The 17,851-nt window shown below is 39.3% G+C and overlaps 1 protein-coding gene across 5 annotated transcripts in view; it reads right to left on the bottom strand.

Annotated features, from left to right (window-relative positions):
* LOC140465662 (lysophospholipid acyltransferase 2-like) overlaps window positions 1-17,851 on the bottom strand; it is a 129,889-nt gene that overhangs the window by 43,051 nt on the left and 68,987 nt on the right. For 4 of the 5 annotated variants that reach the window (XM_072561257.1, XM_072561271.1, XM_072561278.1 and 1 more), the window contains 2 exons: window positions 12,386-12,481; window positions 11,057-11,112 (listed from right to left, as the gene is read on the bottom strand). In XM_072561257.1, the coding sequence (XP_072417358.1) occupies window positions 11,057-11,112; window positions 12,386-12,481 (152 nt within the window). Of the gene's footprint in view, window positions 1-521; window positions 595-11,056; window positions 11,113-12,385; window positions 12,482-17,851 lie in introns of those variants that run through there. The other variant, XM_072561287.1, reaches the window with a different exon arrangement.

Raw genomic sequence — 17,851 nt, 5'->3', positions numbered from 1 at the left:
TTGAATACCTGGTGATATTTCCTCTTTCCATGATTGGAAGACTCATTTAAAACAAAACAAAAAAATAGACCGACATCTAACTTGACAAAATTAAACATGCTGTGCATTGGATTTGATTTTTTTTACGTCACAAATTTAAGTTAATACATCTATTTTTGCTCATTGTTCATTAACCACCTTCAGCCACGAACCATCTTAGCTGAATATATATGAATGATTTTTCATTTTGCTGCTGGCAACAATCATGCAAGCTTCATTCTCCAATTAACTCAGCATAGCTTCTTGCGCTCAAGTGCTGCAGAATGCTTCTACTAAGAGCATAGCTGCTAAATGAAGCTTCTCAACAATTTACATATATGTAGCTCTCTTTCAAAGTGAATTCAAGTAGGATTGAAATCATGCACCATTCTATTTTGACATGCAACAACCACCAGCATGTCATGCATGCATAAAAAAGCATACATTATAAAATAAAACAATTAATCTAGGGTCAAAGAAAATCCATAGACTATGACAATTACCATATCGTGCTGAACTAATTCCAAATTGCTCATAAAGAGATATTATCGCTCTGCTTTGACCTTCTACTGGAAACTACAGAAAATAAGAAGGTATGTTATCACTTTAAGAAAGCCTTGTATGTAACCACATATCCATTTTATAGCAATCTAAATTTAATTCAATAAATTATTTCCTTCAGTTACATGAAAGAAAAATGAAATGAGCTCGCAAATTCTTAGTGGTCAGCCTCCACAAAATATTTAACCAGTTTAGGCAACTAAATGATATTAAGCATCAATTCCCCATAACAGTGTTTGACAATCATATAAGAAAATTCTATTTACATTGCTAGTTCTAACAAATATAATTCCAACAAATACAATTCCCAAGACTAATTATGCTATCACAAAAAAAATCAATACTATTTTCTATTTTAAAACATAGGTTTATAAAATATCCAAAGAATTGTTTCAGAATGTTTAAGGATCAGTAGCAACAAAAACACTTACTCAGACAGGCAATTGTTTTCTTGTCTTAGTGATTCGGCACACCTATTACTATCCAGGAGACAGCGCATTTCTTTGCGTTAGACACTTGTCAAAAAGATGTTCTCAGCGATCATAACAATAAATCTTTCAGAATAGCAAGAATACTTCACAAATTAACTTCAAATAGACAGAAATCCAATCTTCTCAAATCAAGAGTTTAGGGCAAGTAGTGTTAGCTGTTCTGAACGACAAATCTTGAGCTTTAGATAATAGTCTCTTTGTCAGCTGAGAGCAGTTATATACAGTGCTAACTGGCTCACAATATTTTGTTTTGAGAACATTAAGAGTGGAACTCATCCCTACTGAAAAGATTTCCTACATGGAAGGGGGAAACATCCTTTCGGCATTTGCCCTGTCAATCCCCTTAAGAACCCTATACATTTCAAAGAGATCACCTCTTATTCTTCTGAATTCTAATTAATATAGTCCCAACCTGTTTAACCTTTGCTTATAAGACATTCCCTCCATAGCAGGGACTATCCTACTGAACCTTATCTGAACTACTTCCAATGCAACATCTTTCCTTAAATGAGGGGACCAAGACTGCTCCAGATGTGGTCTCACCAACATCTTGTCCAGTTGTTGTAAAACATTACTTTTCATAGCCCAATTCGCTTGAAATAGGGGCCAATATTCCATTAGCCTTCCTAATTACTTGCTGTACCTGCGTGTACCTTTTGTGTTTCATGTACAAGTACCACCAAGTGCCTTTGCATTGTAGCTTTTCTCCCATGTATATAGTATTCTGTTCTGCCTTCCAAAATGAACAACTTCACTTTTTTTTTCACATTATACTTCATTTGCTAACGTTTTGCTCACTTAACCAATCAATATTTCCCTGTAAACTATTTGCGTCCCAGTTGCAACTTGCCTTTCTGCCTTTTTTGTCTGGAAATTTGGCTACAGAACATTCACTTCCATTCTCTCAGTCATCCATATATATTGTAAACAGTTGTGGTCCCAATATTGATCCTGGTGGAGTGTCACAGATCACCAAACTGAAAATGAACTTTTTATCCCCATTTGCTGTTTCCTGCCCACTTTTCAATTCTCTATTTGTGCTAACATACTGCCCTAATGCTATGGGTGCTTATCTAATAACAACTTTTTGTGAGTTACCTTGTGGAACACCTTCTGGGAGTCCACATACAGCGCATCTACTGGTTCTCCTTTGATTGACGCTAATAAATTAGTCAGGCACGATTGTCCTTAAATGAAGTTATGCTGATTCTGTTTGATACAATTGTGATTTTCAAATGCTTTTGCTATTACCTCCTTAATAATTAATGGAAATACTTTTCCAACAATAGGTATTAGGCTAATTGGTCTATAGTTACCCGTTTTTTGCCTCCCTCATGTTTTCTTTGAAGAGCAATGTCACATTGGCAGTTTTTTAAATCCTCTGATACTTAAATGCATAGAGGTGTACAACATGAAACAGACCCTTTTGTCCAACTTGTCCATGCTAATCAGATATCCTAAACTAATCTGGTACCATTTGCCAGTGCTTGGCCCTTATCCCTCTAAACTCTTCCTATTCTAGAATCCAAGATTTTTCAGACAATTACAACTGATCTAGCTATTTCTGTATCTACATCTTTTAGGATCCTATGAATCAAATCATCAGGGCCAGGGGACTTATCAGTCTTTATCCTCTCACTTTGTCTGATACTACTACTCAAGTGATGGTGATTGTAAGTAAGGTGATAGATGTAAGGGGTCTTAAGGGATGGCATGGTGGCTCAGTGGTTAGCACAACTTCCTCATAGCTCCAGGGACATGGATTCAATCTTAACCTCTGATGACTGTCTATGTGGACTTTGTTCGGTCTCAGTGTCTGCGTGGGTTTCCTCCAGGTGCTCCAGTTTCCTACCACAATCCAAAGATGTGCAGGTTAGGTGGATTGGCCATGCTAAATTGCCTGTAGTGTTCAGGGGTTGTAAATTAGGTGCATTAATCAGGGTACATGTGGGGTAATAGGGTAGGGGAAATGGGTCTGGGTGGGTAACTCTTCGGAGAGTTGGTTTGAACTTGTTCGGCCGAAGGGCCTGTTCCCACACTGCATGGAATCTGATTCTAAAAGGATGCAGAGGATATATATTGCTGGTTTCTGGGATGAGGTATTGAAACTACAGTACAAAGTTAGTTTGAAGGAGTTGAGATTCTTCGCCTTCAGTAAAGGAGATTGAAAAGAAATTTGATAGGCGTTCAAAAAATGTTCCTTGTAAATGTTTTGGCCTGCAGTTTCCAGAAACAGATGCCATTCATTGGTATGCTGATCAGTGTACATGCAACTTTCCCAGCAAATGCACCACTTAGATGGGCTGTTGGTGTGTAAGATTTGAGATTTCTTCAGAAGGTAGGTAAAGAAAGTTTTTCACATTGTGGTTAAAGAACTAGGAGATACAAATTTAAGGTTTGGACAAGGGACACAAGGTGAATGTAAGGAATTCTCACCATCTTGGTAAAATTTGGGTTCCAAACAGGCCTTCAACTGAATGGTTCAAAACTTCCTTTCCATTGAAAGAGATTATTACAACAAATGATGACAGGGCTACAAGACTAGCCCTCCTTTTCAAAATATGCTAAAGCTCCAAGACCAAACCTCTCCTTAATAAAGCAGAACTCTGGAAGCATTTGCTTCCAATCAGCAGCAGATTTGGTTGCAGGAAGAAGCCAGAGTCCCAATTATTCCTCATGAGCTCGAACTCGTAATTGGCAGTAAGTTTCACGTTTTGTGACCTTCCCTCGGTCTGTTGTGGTGACCCAAGAACTTGAAAATTTAGTTAATCAAATCATCCACTATGTCCTTCTAATTATCTTTGTATTTAGCTCTGGCTGCAAGCATCAATGTGTTATGAAATTAGACAAGCCTACGTGACTAAATCACTTTTGTCCAGCAGCTTAAAGTCTTCTGCATTAGCCGATAGAATTTTTAAACGATAACCATATTGATATTGTCTCCAAGATCTGGTACAGTAATTAAAATTCAGCACAAACTAGCCCTGTTTAGAAGTGGTAATTTCTGATGGCCTCAGGTATCATGCATCAACCTGGTAAGGTGTAGGCTGTAATTTTTGTCAACTCAACCCAAATATAAAAGCATCCAAATGATGAACGAATAGATACCAAAGTACCGCTCAAGCCTTTTTTTTGTCTCCCCAGTCACCTTTTTCATAGAACATACAACATTACAGCACAGTACAGGCCCTTTGGCCCTCAATGTTGCACCGACCTGTCATACCAATCTGAAGCCCTTCTAACCTACACTATTCCATGTACGTTCATGGAATAGGAGATCATAGGAACCAGAGGGTATAGTTTCAGAACAAAAGAAGTGCCAATTTAAGACTGAGGAGAAAATTTCTTCTTTCAGAGAAGAGACTGTCCTTGGACCTCCCTGCCACAGAACTGTGGAGTAGGGTCCTAACAGATATTTAAAGGCTGACATAGATTCTTGATCAAAAGGGGAATCAAGAATTACGGGGAAAACACAGGAAGGAGGTCCTAAGGAATGTCAGATCAGCCACGCTCCTATAAAATGCTGAAACAGACTTATGGAGCTGTACTTCCTTTCTTTTGAACTCTTCGCTTCTATTTATGAAGCCCAAGATCCCATGTGCTCTGCTACTCACTGTCTCAATGTCTTGCCATTTCAAAGATCTAAGCGTATATGCAGTTCCACACTCTTTTGTCTTGCACATGTACTTACAGATTCCTATGTCCCTACGCACACTTTATCATGGTCCCATTAAGTCTACTTTGCCTCTCAGTATGCTTTCTGTCAAAATGTATCACCTCATCCATCTATGAAATGTCACCTGCCACTTGTCTGCACACTCCACTATTTCTACTTCTGTCCTGATGTAGTCAATTCGAGTGGCACCCCGCCCTCCCACCCCTGTTTTTGCCACACCTTTAAGTTTGGTACAAGCAACAAATATTAAAATTTTACTGTTTGAATATCCAAAGTAATTTATAGTCGTCAATAAAAAAGACAACGATTCTAATATTAATTTTTGGGAAAGCGTAAATTTTATTCTGAAAATAAAGACCACTGTTTTGTCTCCTAAAGCATATTTTTGAAACCCAACTTGGCAATGATTTTCCTAAACTATGAGCCACAATTTTGTTAAGAGTTTTTGTATGGATTTTCATTGCATTTCCTTCTATATTTTCTGATAATTCAATAAATTCAAATAAGATTCATTCAAGCACAATCCATCTTTTAATAATCTGACCAGACTCTCAAACAAACTGAAACCTCTCCAGGTACCCCATTGAGTATTCCCCACCCCCCACCACATTTATGGATTCTAAAACCATACTCAGCCTAACATCATTTATCTGGTTTACAGTTGATAAGACTGTCCCTACACCCTCTTATATGGAGTTGCAAACTTGCCACTCTCCAATCTCTTGCATTTCTTCCATATTCATTATTTCCAACCCCCAGATGTTCAGAAACCTGTAATGCAAACCCCCTCCAGTTAAGCAACACAGCAACTCAGTGTTGATAGCATTTCCAGCCCTCCTACCTCTAAGCCTTCACCCCATCCATCACTTACAAAATATTGGAAGAAATAAATAGAGATATTGAAAGGTTTTCTTTCCTTACTAGGCATGCTTTGCCCAAGAGCCCTAAAATGAGAACAATACCACTGAATCAACTAGCCAGAGGCGTACTCAACAATTTAGCTTTCATAAACCAGATGGAAGCTGTCCCATTGTTCTAGATTTGCCACTCTTTCAAAATCACTGGGCAGTAAACCTAGCCTAAATATTCAAAGCTACAATGCATTTAGATGTAACTATTCATTAAGTTTGCAACATGATGATTAAATAATTCTTAAAACTACAAGTGAAAGCCTATGCAAGACACAACCCAACTGATAATTAACGAATAATTGTACTGTCAAGATTGAATTGCTTCACTGTTAAAAACCAATCTCAAAAGTGAGTCAGTATAAGTAAGTGCCCAGACCACATGCTAAAATCCTGTTTTAAAAGTGCAATTTTGTTAAAGTAAGAGACTTGCTAACATGCGTAATCATAAAATGAACTACTTTAAAAAAAACAAACTATGCAATTTAAGTATCTTGTGAAACACTCCACACACACCCTGTAATTAGTGCACTGTGTAATAATGCATATAAAACTATGGCAACAAAATAGAGCCAGTGACATTCAGATTGTGAACCTTCAGAACATACATATGAGGTGTCAAGGGTTGATCAAAGAATGCAATGTCAGTTTGCTACACCACCCCATCTATAAAAAAAAGTGGGGAAGATAGATTGCCTTAGTCTGTCCCTTTACAACTTTCTATTCTCATCTGTATAAGTTCCTGTCAAGATTAGAGTGGTGCTGGAAAAGCACAGCAGTCAGGCAGCATCTGAGGAGCAGGAAAATTGACGTGTCGGGCAGGAGCCCTTCATCAGGAATCAGGAATGCCTGAAGCGTCGATTTTCCTGCTCCTGCCTGACCTGCTGTGCTTTTCCAGCACCACTCTAATCTCGACTGATCTCCAGCGTCCGCAGTCCTCACTTTCGCCTATATAAATTTCTGTGCCTCCTAACGGAACATCTGTAACATGGATTTTTTCATTCATCATAAATGTAATAAACAAAAATGAACTGTAAAAACATCTACAGATATACAAAAAGGAAACACTTGGCTAAGATGAATGCGGATCCATTAAAAGCAGAGTCAGAATTTAGAAAGGGGAATACAGAAATAGCAGAGAAGCTAAATAATTACTTTTATTTTATTTATTTTCATAAAGAAAGGGACAAGAAATCACCAACTGTTACAGGTCCAAGTGACATGGAAGAATGAGTGGTTAAGAGGTAATCAGTATCAATAAGGCGGCTGTACGGGAGAATTTAATGAAGGTTGATAAGTCTCCAGGACCTGAGTCTATATCCCAGAGTGTCCACAGACACTCTACAGTGCAGAAACAGGCCATTTGACCCAGTGGGTCAGCAATGACCCTCCAAACAGCATCCCAACCAAACCTGCAACCCCACATTTACCATGACGAATCCACTTAGCCTACACATCCCTGAACACTTGGGTGCAATTTAGCATGGCCAATCCACATAAGATGCACATCTTTGAACTGTGGGAGGAATCCAAAGCACCTGGTGGAAATGGACACACATGGGGAGAATGTACAAACTCCACACAGACAGCTACCCAAGGCTGGAATCAAACCCCGGTCCCTGGCACGGTGAGGCAGCAGTACTAATCACTGAGCCATCATGCCACCCTGTTGAAGGAGGTGTTGCGTTGCCATAGTCTTTCTAAACCATAGGGGCTGCTCTCTCAGAGAGAAGTGACTGGTGGTGATTTAACCCAAGGGCCACCAGACCTCAGGCGAGGGAAAAGGTTGAGAAGGAGAGTCCTTCATGGTAACAAAGATTGGTATAACACAAAGATTGGTGGAGTTGCAGAAAGCATAAGGGACTGTCAGAGAATACAGGAGGATATAGATAGACTGGAGTGTTGGGTGGAAAAGTGGCAGATGGATTTCAATCCAGACAAATGTGAGGTGATGCATTTAGACAAGTCTAATTCTACAGCGAATTATACAATGAATGGAAGAGCCTTGGGAAATGTTGATGGGCAGAGAGATCTGGGAGTGCAGATCCATTGTACCCTGAAGGTTGCTGCACAGGTGGATAGAGTGGTCAAGAAGGCATATAGTATGCTTGCCTTCATTGGACGGGGTAGGAGTATAAGAGCTGGCAAGTCATGTTAAAATTGTACAAGACATTGGTTCGGCTGCATTTAGAATACTGTGTACAGTTCTGGTCACTATATTACCAAGAGGATGTGGACGCTTTAGAGAGGGTGCAGAGAAGATTTATGAGGATGTTGCCTGGTATGGAAGGTGCTAGCTATGAAGAGAGGTTGACTAGGTTAGGTTTATTTTCACTAGAAAAAATGAGATGGAGGGGGGACCTGATTGAGGTTAACAAAATCATGAAGGGTATAGACAGGGTGGATAGAGACAAGCTTTTTCCTAGGGTGAAGGATTCAATAACGAGAGGTCATGCTTTCAAAGAGAGAGGTGGAAAGTTTAAGGGGGATACACGCAGCAAGTACTTCACACAGAGGGTGCTGGGCGTTTGGAACACGTTGCTAGCGGCAGGCACAGTAGATTCATTTAAGATGCGTCTGAACAGATGCATGAGTAGGTGGGAAGCAGAGGAATTGACCTACAGGTTTAGACAGTACATTTGGATCGGCTCAGGCTTGGAGGGCCAAAAGGCCTGTTCCTGGGCTATAAATTTTCTTTGCTCTTTGTTCTTTGTAACCTCAACTGGTGAAGGGTATGACTGTGGAGATAGTCAATGTATTGATAAAATTATTCTGAAATTCCAGAAGGATTCTTGTAAATGTCACCCCACTAAGAAAGGGGCTAGAGAACAAACAGAGAATTACAGACCCATCAGCCTTGTATCCGTTATAGAGAACATCAGAGAATCTATCATAAAGGATATTATAAGTGGACATTAGAAAAACTAAACTGATCGGGCATAGTCAGGATGGATTTGCAAATGGAAAAGTCTATGTTCTGGCAACCTGGAATTTTTTTTTCAGACATTATTAACAAAGCCAACAGGGGTGTGGGTGGCAGGATGGGGCAATGGATGTAGCATATTGAATTTTCAGAAGGCTTTTGATAAGGTCTTAGCAAAATTGAAGTGCATGATATAAGAGATAATGTACTAACATAAAGTCGAGAGTGTGTTGCTGGAAAAGCACAGCAGACTAGGCAGCATCCAAGGAGCAGGAGAATCGACATTTCAGGCATATGCCCTTCATCAGGAATCTGATATACATAAAGGATTGGCTAACCTCACAGCACCAGGGTCCCAGGCTCGATTCTAGCCTCGGGCGACTGTCTGTGTGGAGTTTGCACATTCTCCCAGTGTCTGCGTGGGTTTCCTCCGGGTGCTCCAGTTTCCTCCCACAGTCCAAAGATGTGCAAGTCAGGTGAATTGGCCATGCTAAATTGCCCATAGTGTTAGTTGCATTAGTCAGAGGGAAAATGGGACTGGGTGGATTATTCTGAGGGTCGGCAGGCCTGTTTCCACACTGTAGGGAATCTAATCTAATCTAAAAACGGGCAGAAAATTGTAAGAATAAAATGAGTTATTCTCACGTCCGTAGACCGTCATTAATAATGTTCCACAGGATCACTACTTGGGCGCCATCTGTTCGCAACATAGATCAATAATTTGTCAATGGGAATTAAATGTAGTATTTCCAAATTTGCAGAGGATACAAAGCTAAGCAGGAATGTGTTGTGAGGAAGGATTCAGGAGGATTTGTACAGACTTAGCAATTGGGCAAGGTGGTGGTAAATATAGAATATGGAAATAAATCATGGAGGTTATACACTTCGTGTTCGGAGAAACAGATGCACAGAGTATTTCTTAAATAGCAAGAGGTTAGAAAGTATGGTTGGAAAATATTTGTCCAATCTCTTGCCATAGGCCTGTCCCCTGATCTTGGGACCAAGTCTGGTAAACCTTCATTTGACTCCCTCAATGGCAGTAATATCTTTCCTTACATAAGGAGGCCAAAACTGTGCACAGTACTCTAGGTGTAGTCTAAGCAAGCTCCTGTATAACTGAAGCAGGCCTTCACTAGTCTTGTACTTAAATCCTCTGCAATAAAGGCTAACATTTCACTAGCCTTCTAAATAACATCTTGATGCGCCTTTAGTGACTTAATAATGAGGACACCTAGGTACACTTTATACAGCCATACTTTCCAACGTCTCGCCATTTAAGAGATAATCCTACAATCATCCACCTCCAAAGCCAATTACCAATCCATGTCAGAGTGTGACTTCCAGTTACGACTTCTTATTTTGTAAATAACTGTGTGCGAAAACTAATGAAATGCCTTTGGTGAGATCTATGAACAACTATGTGGGGGCAATCTTAAGGTAAGGAGCAAGTGGTTTAGAGAGAATTTGAGGAAACACATTTCACTCAAAGGGCAGTAGGAACGTGGAACTCACTGTTGAAAAAAAGTGTGCTAGAAATGGGAGCCCTCAAGATATTGAAATAGTATTTAGATGAGCACTTGAAATGCTGTACCATACAAGATGGGTGAAGGAACTCTTTCAGTGTAGTTAAAAACTTGTCAACTCCATCACTTTATAGTTTCCTACTGTTTGTATATTAGTGACCTCAAAAAACACCGAAACAGATTAATCAAGCATGAAGTGCCATGCAGATGTTTTTGTGCTTTCTGAGACCAACTTCTACTTCTCCAAATGCTCAGGTGAACTAAGCTAGACACTTAAGTGAAACAGGAAAACCAAATTTGGAAACAAACATCACTATTAATCAGAAATCAGGCAAGTGTTGACAGGTGGCATTAAGAAAATTACTCATGAACACAATCAGAAATGAATTAAATATTTAGGAAGCTGATCAATGAAGTGAACAAGTATGTGAATACAAGTCTTGTTTAATTAACCTGGTGTAATTTTTTTGAAAAATAATTTATCAAGCTCCAGGTGAAGATCATTGGAGATAGGACATATACTGGGATGCTTGCATCAGAACTGGCTGAAGTCCTAGATATGTGGTTATAATGAGATATACTTGGAAAACGTCTGAAGTCAACATTGCTGCTAGAGACCCTCTTTGAATGTGTGTCCCTAGACTATTGGTGCAGGTATAGTCCAAGAAATAATAGAGTCGAGGTGAGAGAGAGCAAAAGGAAAGTATCTTGAAAGAGATAAACACTGAATGTGGAGAAACTCAGCGGGTCCAGTAGCACACAGAGAAAAACAGTTAATATTTAGAGTCTGGCATGACCCTTTTTCAGAACTCTTGTTCTGAGGAGGACTTGTACCAACTCAAAGTTACACTTTAAATCTGGAAAAATAAACAAGAAACAGAAATATATAGATAGTTTACTTTATTCAAAATGAGATTTAGTTAAACAATTTCTTAAACAACTTGATATTTGCTTACCATCATGAATTTCAAAGGCCAGACTGGTTATCTTCTGTGTAATTATCATCATCGGACTACAGGACAAAGTAGCAGAAGGCGAAAAAATGTTGAGTCTTTTTTTAATAAAATTCTTCAGAACATAATCTGCAGGCAGACTAAAATGACATTTTTCACAGGACGGAGTAATGCAGCGAGCTAAACAATGTGCCTTTCTCTCGAAGCCAAGTCAAATCCTGCACAGTCTCCTCCTTCTGTAGTCAAATAAACTGGCACTTGCTACACAAGGTCATTGAAAATATGCTAACTGCATTTCTAATTAGTAAAAGCAAAATCTGAGCAATAGATAATAATCTTGAAATCACATCTTACTTATGCAGTGTACATGTGTCACATTAATCTTTTAGTGAATTGGCTTGTAAAACGTCAGGACAGAAGCAGAGAGAAAGCAATTTTTGGTCATACTGAATGCATTACTTTCCTCATTACAGAGTAGTGATAGAGGTCTAAAATGGCATCATCATTGCCATATCATCGTATAAAGAGTACAACTATCTCCAATTTGACCAAATCAATCCTATAACTTGACTGAAACTAAAGTACAAACATGCATCAAGCAGAGGGCTGTGCTGCTAGGAAAAACTTGATACGGTGGAAATCTGGTCATTACAAGCTATTCTTAATAAAATAAACAAATAGTTACTTGAATAATTTAGAAACTTTAAAGCCATTTGAGCAAGCTACAAAGTCAAATTAGTTAAAAGCGATAAAAGAAAATTGGACTATTAAACTTCAAGACTATAGTGATGATACTCAAATCAAGGGGAGTTGACCTGGAAAGACTCTGCAAAGCAAAACTTCAAGCTGTGACAAAACTAAGAACTTCTGCAGAGATCGAAACATTCACAAGCTGTCGGCAAGAGATACTAATAACAAACCACTAAGTCTGGACATGTAAACATTGAGAAGCTGCCCAGTTTTGGGGATATAAAAACAGCATGTACGCTAATTATTGATTTTAAGAAAAGGTTACCATGAAATCTGTGTCCTGGGTTGTTTCACCAGAGCTCTGAACTTCTAAGTACTGTTTATACTGAAATAAAATTATTTACGAACCTTAATAACTGGTGAATAATTTCCATTGAGCAACAATTTGTATGGGAACATAAAACAAATTCAATCACAAATTTTCAGCTACCTCAAAATCTCATACATTATATTAACAGCTCTAGAGTTCAGATTCTATTGTAAACATTTAGGGTCACTAGGCTGGCTTAGATCTCAAGTACTGTAATGGGTTTTCCCAAAATTTCTAAATCCACATTAAATTACTAAGAGAAATACACTTACCCAGTAAAATCAGCTGAATACTGTCCATAGTCAAAGAGATATACTCTGCTAACTTGGCACAAAGTGAGGTATCCAAAAGCAATGACAAAACAAAACCTAAAAAAAAAAGTAGGACTTCATCACTCAAGAACCATTAGTGCACAAAGATACTTGACTACAACATGCTTAACTTTAGGAGGTTTCAGATTGTTTCTTAATTTACCAATTTTCCCAAAGGAGAAACTATTCTCCATCAAATTGATTCCAGAGATGAGAAGTTTGTCTAAGCAGTTTAGACCTATTCTTCTAGACTCTAGAGAGTATGAGAGGAAATCTAATTGAAGTACATAAGATGTGAAAGGGGACTGACAAAGTAGATGTGGAGAGGATGTTTCCTTATGTGGGGCAATCTAGAATGAGCAGTAATAGACTTAGGAGAAGGTGTAGCAGATTTAGAGAAAGGTGAAGAGAAATTACTTCTTTCAAATGGGTGGTGAATCTGTGAAATTCACTACCTCAGAGTATGGTGGATGCTGGCACATTTAGTGAATTTAAGGAGAAGATAGGAGAGATTTTTAATTTGTGATAGGCTATTGACAGCAGGCATGAAAATAGAATTAGGCCAGATGGAGATCAACCATGACCATAGTGAATGACAAAATAGGCAAGGGACTGAATTGCCTACCTCTACATAAGAGCACAAGAACTAGCAGCAAAGTCAGAATATTGTTCCAAAAACATCAGCTAAAGGTAATTCTCAGATCACACTAACATGATTTCTACTTTGTTTTTCATAACAAATTTCTTGATTCTTTCTTTCTTTGCTATTCTCTCCAAGGAACTCAAAACTTCAAGTACAAATCAGAAGGGATGAAGTAGTGAGAATGTCTTAACACCAGTCTTAAAGACACAAGTTTAAATCTCAAATGTCAGTCATCATCATGATGAAGCAATGGGAATCTACAAGGTGAGAAGGAAACCACCTTGAGAGTAAACTATAGGACAATTTCTCCAATTAACGTTCAGTCTATTTGAACCTGTTTAAAGAATCAATTAAGTAAAAAGTTTTAACAGTGTTAACATTTTCTCCTCTTTCAATGCCTGTTTCCACACTATAGGGAATCTAATCTAATCCTATATCCCAAAGCATTGGATTGTATCATTGGCTTTTAAGATAGTCAATATACTCAACTCAAATTGGGTTGGAGTTTATAGTTTTGGGGTATAATTTAAACTGATTGGCTGAATTCAAATTTGTGTTTTTGTCTCATAGCAACTCAGCAAGTGCTGTTTGCTCTGAATCAAATGTTACTTTGTAATTTCTCCAGCACTCTACGTACTTGCCAAGTCCTTCACTCTCAAAAAGGTACACCCACATCTTCATAATGCTACACATCTCTATAAAATCTTTAGAGTTTTCTGTTCCATTGCCAATAAATAGTCTCTGCTTTCTTAATGTTTCATACAACTCAAGTAGTGGATTCTTGATATCATAAATCTTCATTGCATCCTTTTCAAAAGGCATTGGCAACCTAATTTAGGCTCAATGTTGAAATCATCGTGTGTGCTCACATGCCTTCATGGATTAATTGTTTCCCCATTAATGTGACCTTATACAGTCAAAAAGCCCTGCAAAACATTCCCAATTAGCATTTTGTCCATTCTGCAGCTTCCATGCTTTCAGAAGACTAGGTCCTGTACTCTAGCATGGTTAAAACATTGTTACTGAGACACCTTCTCCTCCTTGAAGGCTAATCTCAAAATCCACTTTTTGAACGAGGTGAACCAGCTCTCCCATAGCCTTTTTGTGGCTTTGATAGTTAGTTGATTATACTTGCGATGACATGTTATTTTTTTCCTTTTTTAAAAAGGAAAGTTATAAGAAAGAAAGTTTGTATTTGTTGTAAATTTTCTATAGACATTTTCCTTATCTACGTTCTGCATTATATTAAATGCCTATAATCTACTGACATGCATCCTCTTGCAAGTTATTTGGTTTTCATCACATACCCACCATTTTAAGTTTTGTCACCTGTAAATTTTTATATGGTGCATATAGCCAAATTCAAATAATGTGTACACAAAATCAATGGCTGTAACGTTTGACCTCAGATCCACCATTGTGTAAATCCTTCCAACATGCACCTGACTTTTTTTTATCATTTGACTAACATCTTGATGATGCCACATTCATCAAAACCATGGGCCTCAACTTAAAGTTAACATGTTTCAGTTCTGATCCTTTCAAAAATACCAGTGGTTGCAGGACTCCAGTCTGAAAAACACCCTTCCACCACTGTCTGACTTTGACTGAGCCAGTTCTGTATCCATCTTATCAGCTCACCATGGATCTCATGCAACTCGATCTTTTGTATCAGCCTTCCACGAGGGATTTTGTCAAAAGCTTTGCAGAAGTCCATATTGACAACATCTACTGCCTTACCCTCAATCTTCTTTGTCACTTCTTCAAATTAACTTTGAGACACACTACTTCCACCACACAAAACCATATTTTTCCAAACATTAGGAAATCCTATTCTTAAGGATCGTCTCCAATAATTTCCCAGCCATTGACACAAGGGTCAGTAGCCTGTTATTCTCAAAGTAACAACATTGGCTGTTCTCTGGTCCTCTGTTACTAAAAACAGGATACAAAAACTTTATACAAAATTTCCACTTCTGCATCCCTCAGCATTCTTGGATAGACTCCATCACATCCTGGGGATTGGACTACCTTAATGCTTTTCAACACCACCACCTTTTTTTATATTGACATATCCAAGAATATTAACCTACCTCCCCCGAGACTCTCTACCCACCATGTCCTACTCAGTTTTGAATACCAGTGCAAAGTATTCATTTAAGGACCTCACCCATTTCTTCTGGCTCTGTGCAAAAATTCCCTCCTTTGTCCTTGATTGGACCTACCCTTCCACTAGCTACCTTCTTGCACCTTATACATGTATAAAAAAAAACTTGGGAATTTACTTATTCCTGTTTACCAAACACATTTCCTGGCCCATTTTAGCCTTTGAAATACTTTGTTTGAGTTCTTTCTTGCTATCTTTGTATTCTGAGAGATCTGTCCGTCTTCAGTTTCCTAAACCTTACGTATGCCTTCTTTTTCTTTCTGATTAGGCTCTCAATTTCTCTAACCATCCAAATCCTTCATTTTCACAGAAACATGATGGCCCTGAACTTTAAACCAACTGGCCTTTAAAAGATTCCCAGATGTCAGATATGGCTTTACCCTCAAACAGCCACCCCAATCTGCATTCTTAGTTCCTGCCTGAAATTGTGGTAGCTAGCCTTCCTCCAGTTAAGAACTTTCATCGGAGGACTACTCTTATTATTATCCATAATTAGCTTTAATTTTAGAATTACGGTCACTTTTTGCAGAAATGTTATCCCACTGAAACTTCGATCACCTGGCTAGGCTCATTCTCTAAATACCAGGACTAGAATGGCCCCTTCCCCAGATGGGCTACTTCCATATGGTTTTGAAAAGAAAACGGTCCTGGTCACACCTATAAAATTCCTCCCCGTCAAAGCCCCTGGCACAAAGCAAGTCCCAGTCAGTCAAACTAGGGGAAGTTAACCATTTTTTAAAAAGTTTCCGTAATCTGTCCACACACACACACACACAACATAGAAAAGTACAGCACAGAATGTTGTGTACACCACAATGTTGTGCCAAGGATTAATCCTAATCTAAAATAAAATAACCTCAGTTACTCACCCCTGAATTCACTGCTGTGCATGTGACTGTCCAGCAGTCGCTTAAACGTGCCTAATGACTCTGCTTCCACCACCCTGACTGGCAACTCATTCCATGCATTCACAACTCTCAGTGTAAAGGACCTACCTCTGACATCTCTCTATACCCTGTTCCTAATACCTTAAAGCTATGAGCCCTCGTGGCAGGCAACCCTGCCCTGGGGAAAAGTCTCTGGCTATCAACTCCATCCGTGCCTCTCATTACCTTGTACATCCCAATCAGGTGACCTCTCTTCCTCCTCTCGAGACAGGAAAGTTCAAGCTTAGTCAACACCTCTTTGTAAGAGGAGCCCTCCATTCCAGGCAGCATTCTGGTAAACCTTCTTTGTACCCTCTCCAAATCTTCTGCATCTTTCCTATAATAGGGCGACCAGAACTGGATTCAATATTCCAAGTGTGGTCTCACCAGGATTTTGTAAAGCTGCAGCAAAACTTCATGGCTCAAACTCTATCCCGTTAACGAAAGCCAAAACACCATATGCTTTCTGAACAACCCTATCCACTTGGGTGGCAACTTTGAGGGATCCTATGCACTGGAACACCAAGAGCCTGCTGTTCCACCACACTGCCAAGAATCCTGTCTTTAATCCCATATTCAGCATTAAAGTTCGACCTTCCAAAATGCATCACTTTGCATTTATCCGGGTTGAACTCCATCTGCCGTTTCTCAGTCCAGCTCTGCATCCTCTCAATGTTGCGCGGCAGACTGCAACAGTCCTCGATACTATCAATGGCACCTTCAACCTTTGTATCATCAGCAAATTTACTAACCCAACTCTCAACCTTCGCGTCAAAGTCATTTATAAAAATTACAAAGAGCAGAGGCCCAAGAACAGAGCCCTGTAGGACACCACTCGCTAATGACCTCCAGGCAGAATACTTTTCAACTACAATCACTCTCTGCCTTCTGTCAGTCAACCAATTCTGAATCCAGACATCCAAATCTCTCTGTATCCCATACCTCCTGACTTTATGAATGAGCCTACCATGGGGAACCTTATCAAATGCCTTGCTAAAGTCCATATACACCACATCCACTACCTGACTTTCGTCAACCTGCCTTGTCACCTCCTCAGAGAACTCAAAATTTGTGAGCCATGGCCTGCTCCTTACAAAACCATGTTGATTGCTTTTACTCATGCTATGCTTTTCCAAATAGTCATAAATCCTATCCCTCAGAATTCTTTCCAAAACTTTGTTGACCACAGACATAAGACTGGCTGGTCTGTAATTGCCAGAGATTTCCCTATTACCCTTCTTGAAAAGAGGAACAACATTCGCCTCCCTCCAATCCTCCAGTACGGCTCCTATGGGGAGTGAGGAAGCAGAGATCTTCACCAGCGGCTTAGTAACCTCCTTTCTCACTTCCCGGAGCAACCTAGGATAAATCTGATCTGGCCCTGCGGACTTACCAATCTTAATGTTTGCCAAAATTTCCAGCACATCAACCTCAATCTGGATTTGTTGAAGCCTGTTTTCCGGCTCCTCAAAGTTCTCATTCACAACAAAGTCCCTTTTCTTAGTGAAAATCGAAGCACAAAACTCATTTAGGTCTTGCTCCTATCTGCTCAGACTCCAGGCACAGGTTCCCTACACTATCTCTGACTAGCCCTACCTTCTCCCTGATCATCCTCTTATTCCTCAAGTATGAGTAAATGTCTGGGTTCTCCATCATCCTTCCCGCCAAGCCTTTTTCATGCCCCCTCCTGG

Source organism: Chiloscyllium punctatum, chromosome 3 (genome assembly GCF_047496795.1).
Source record: "Chiloscyllium punctatum isolate Juve2018m chromosome 3, sChiPun1.3, whole genome shotgun sequence".
In the NCBI taxonomy this organism is placed as follows: Eukaryota; Metazoa; Chordata; class Chondrichthyes; order Orectolobiformes; family Hemiscylliidae; genus Chiloscyllium; species Chiloscyllium punctatum.
This window is presented reverse-complemented; position numbering and strand designations above follow the sequence as displayed.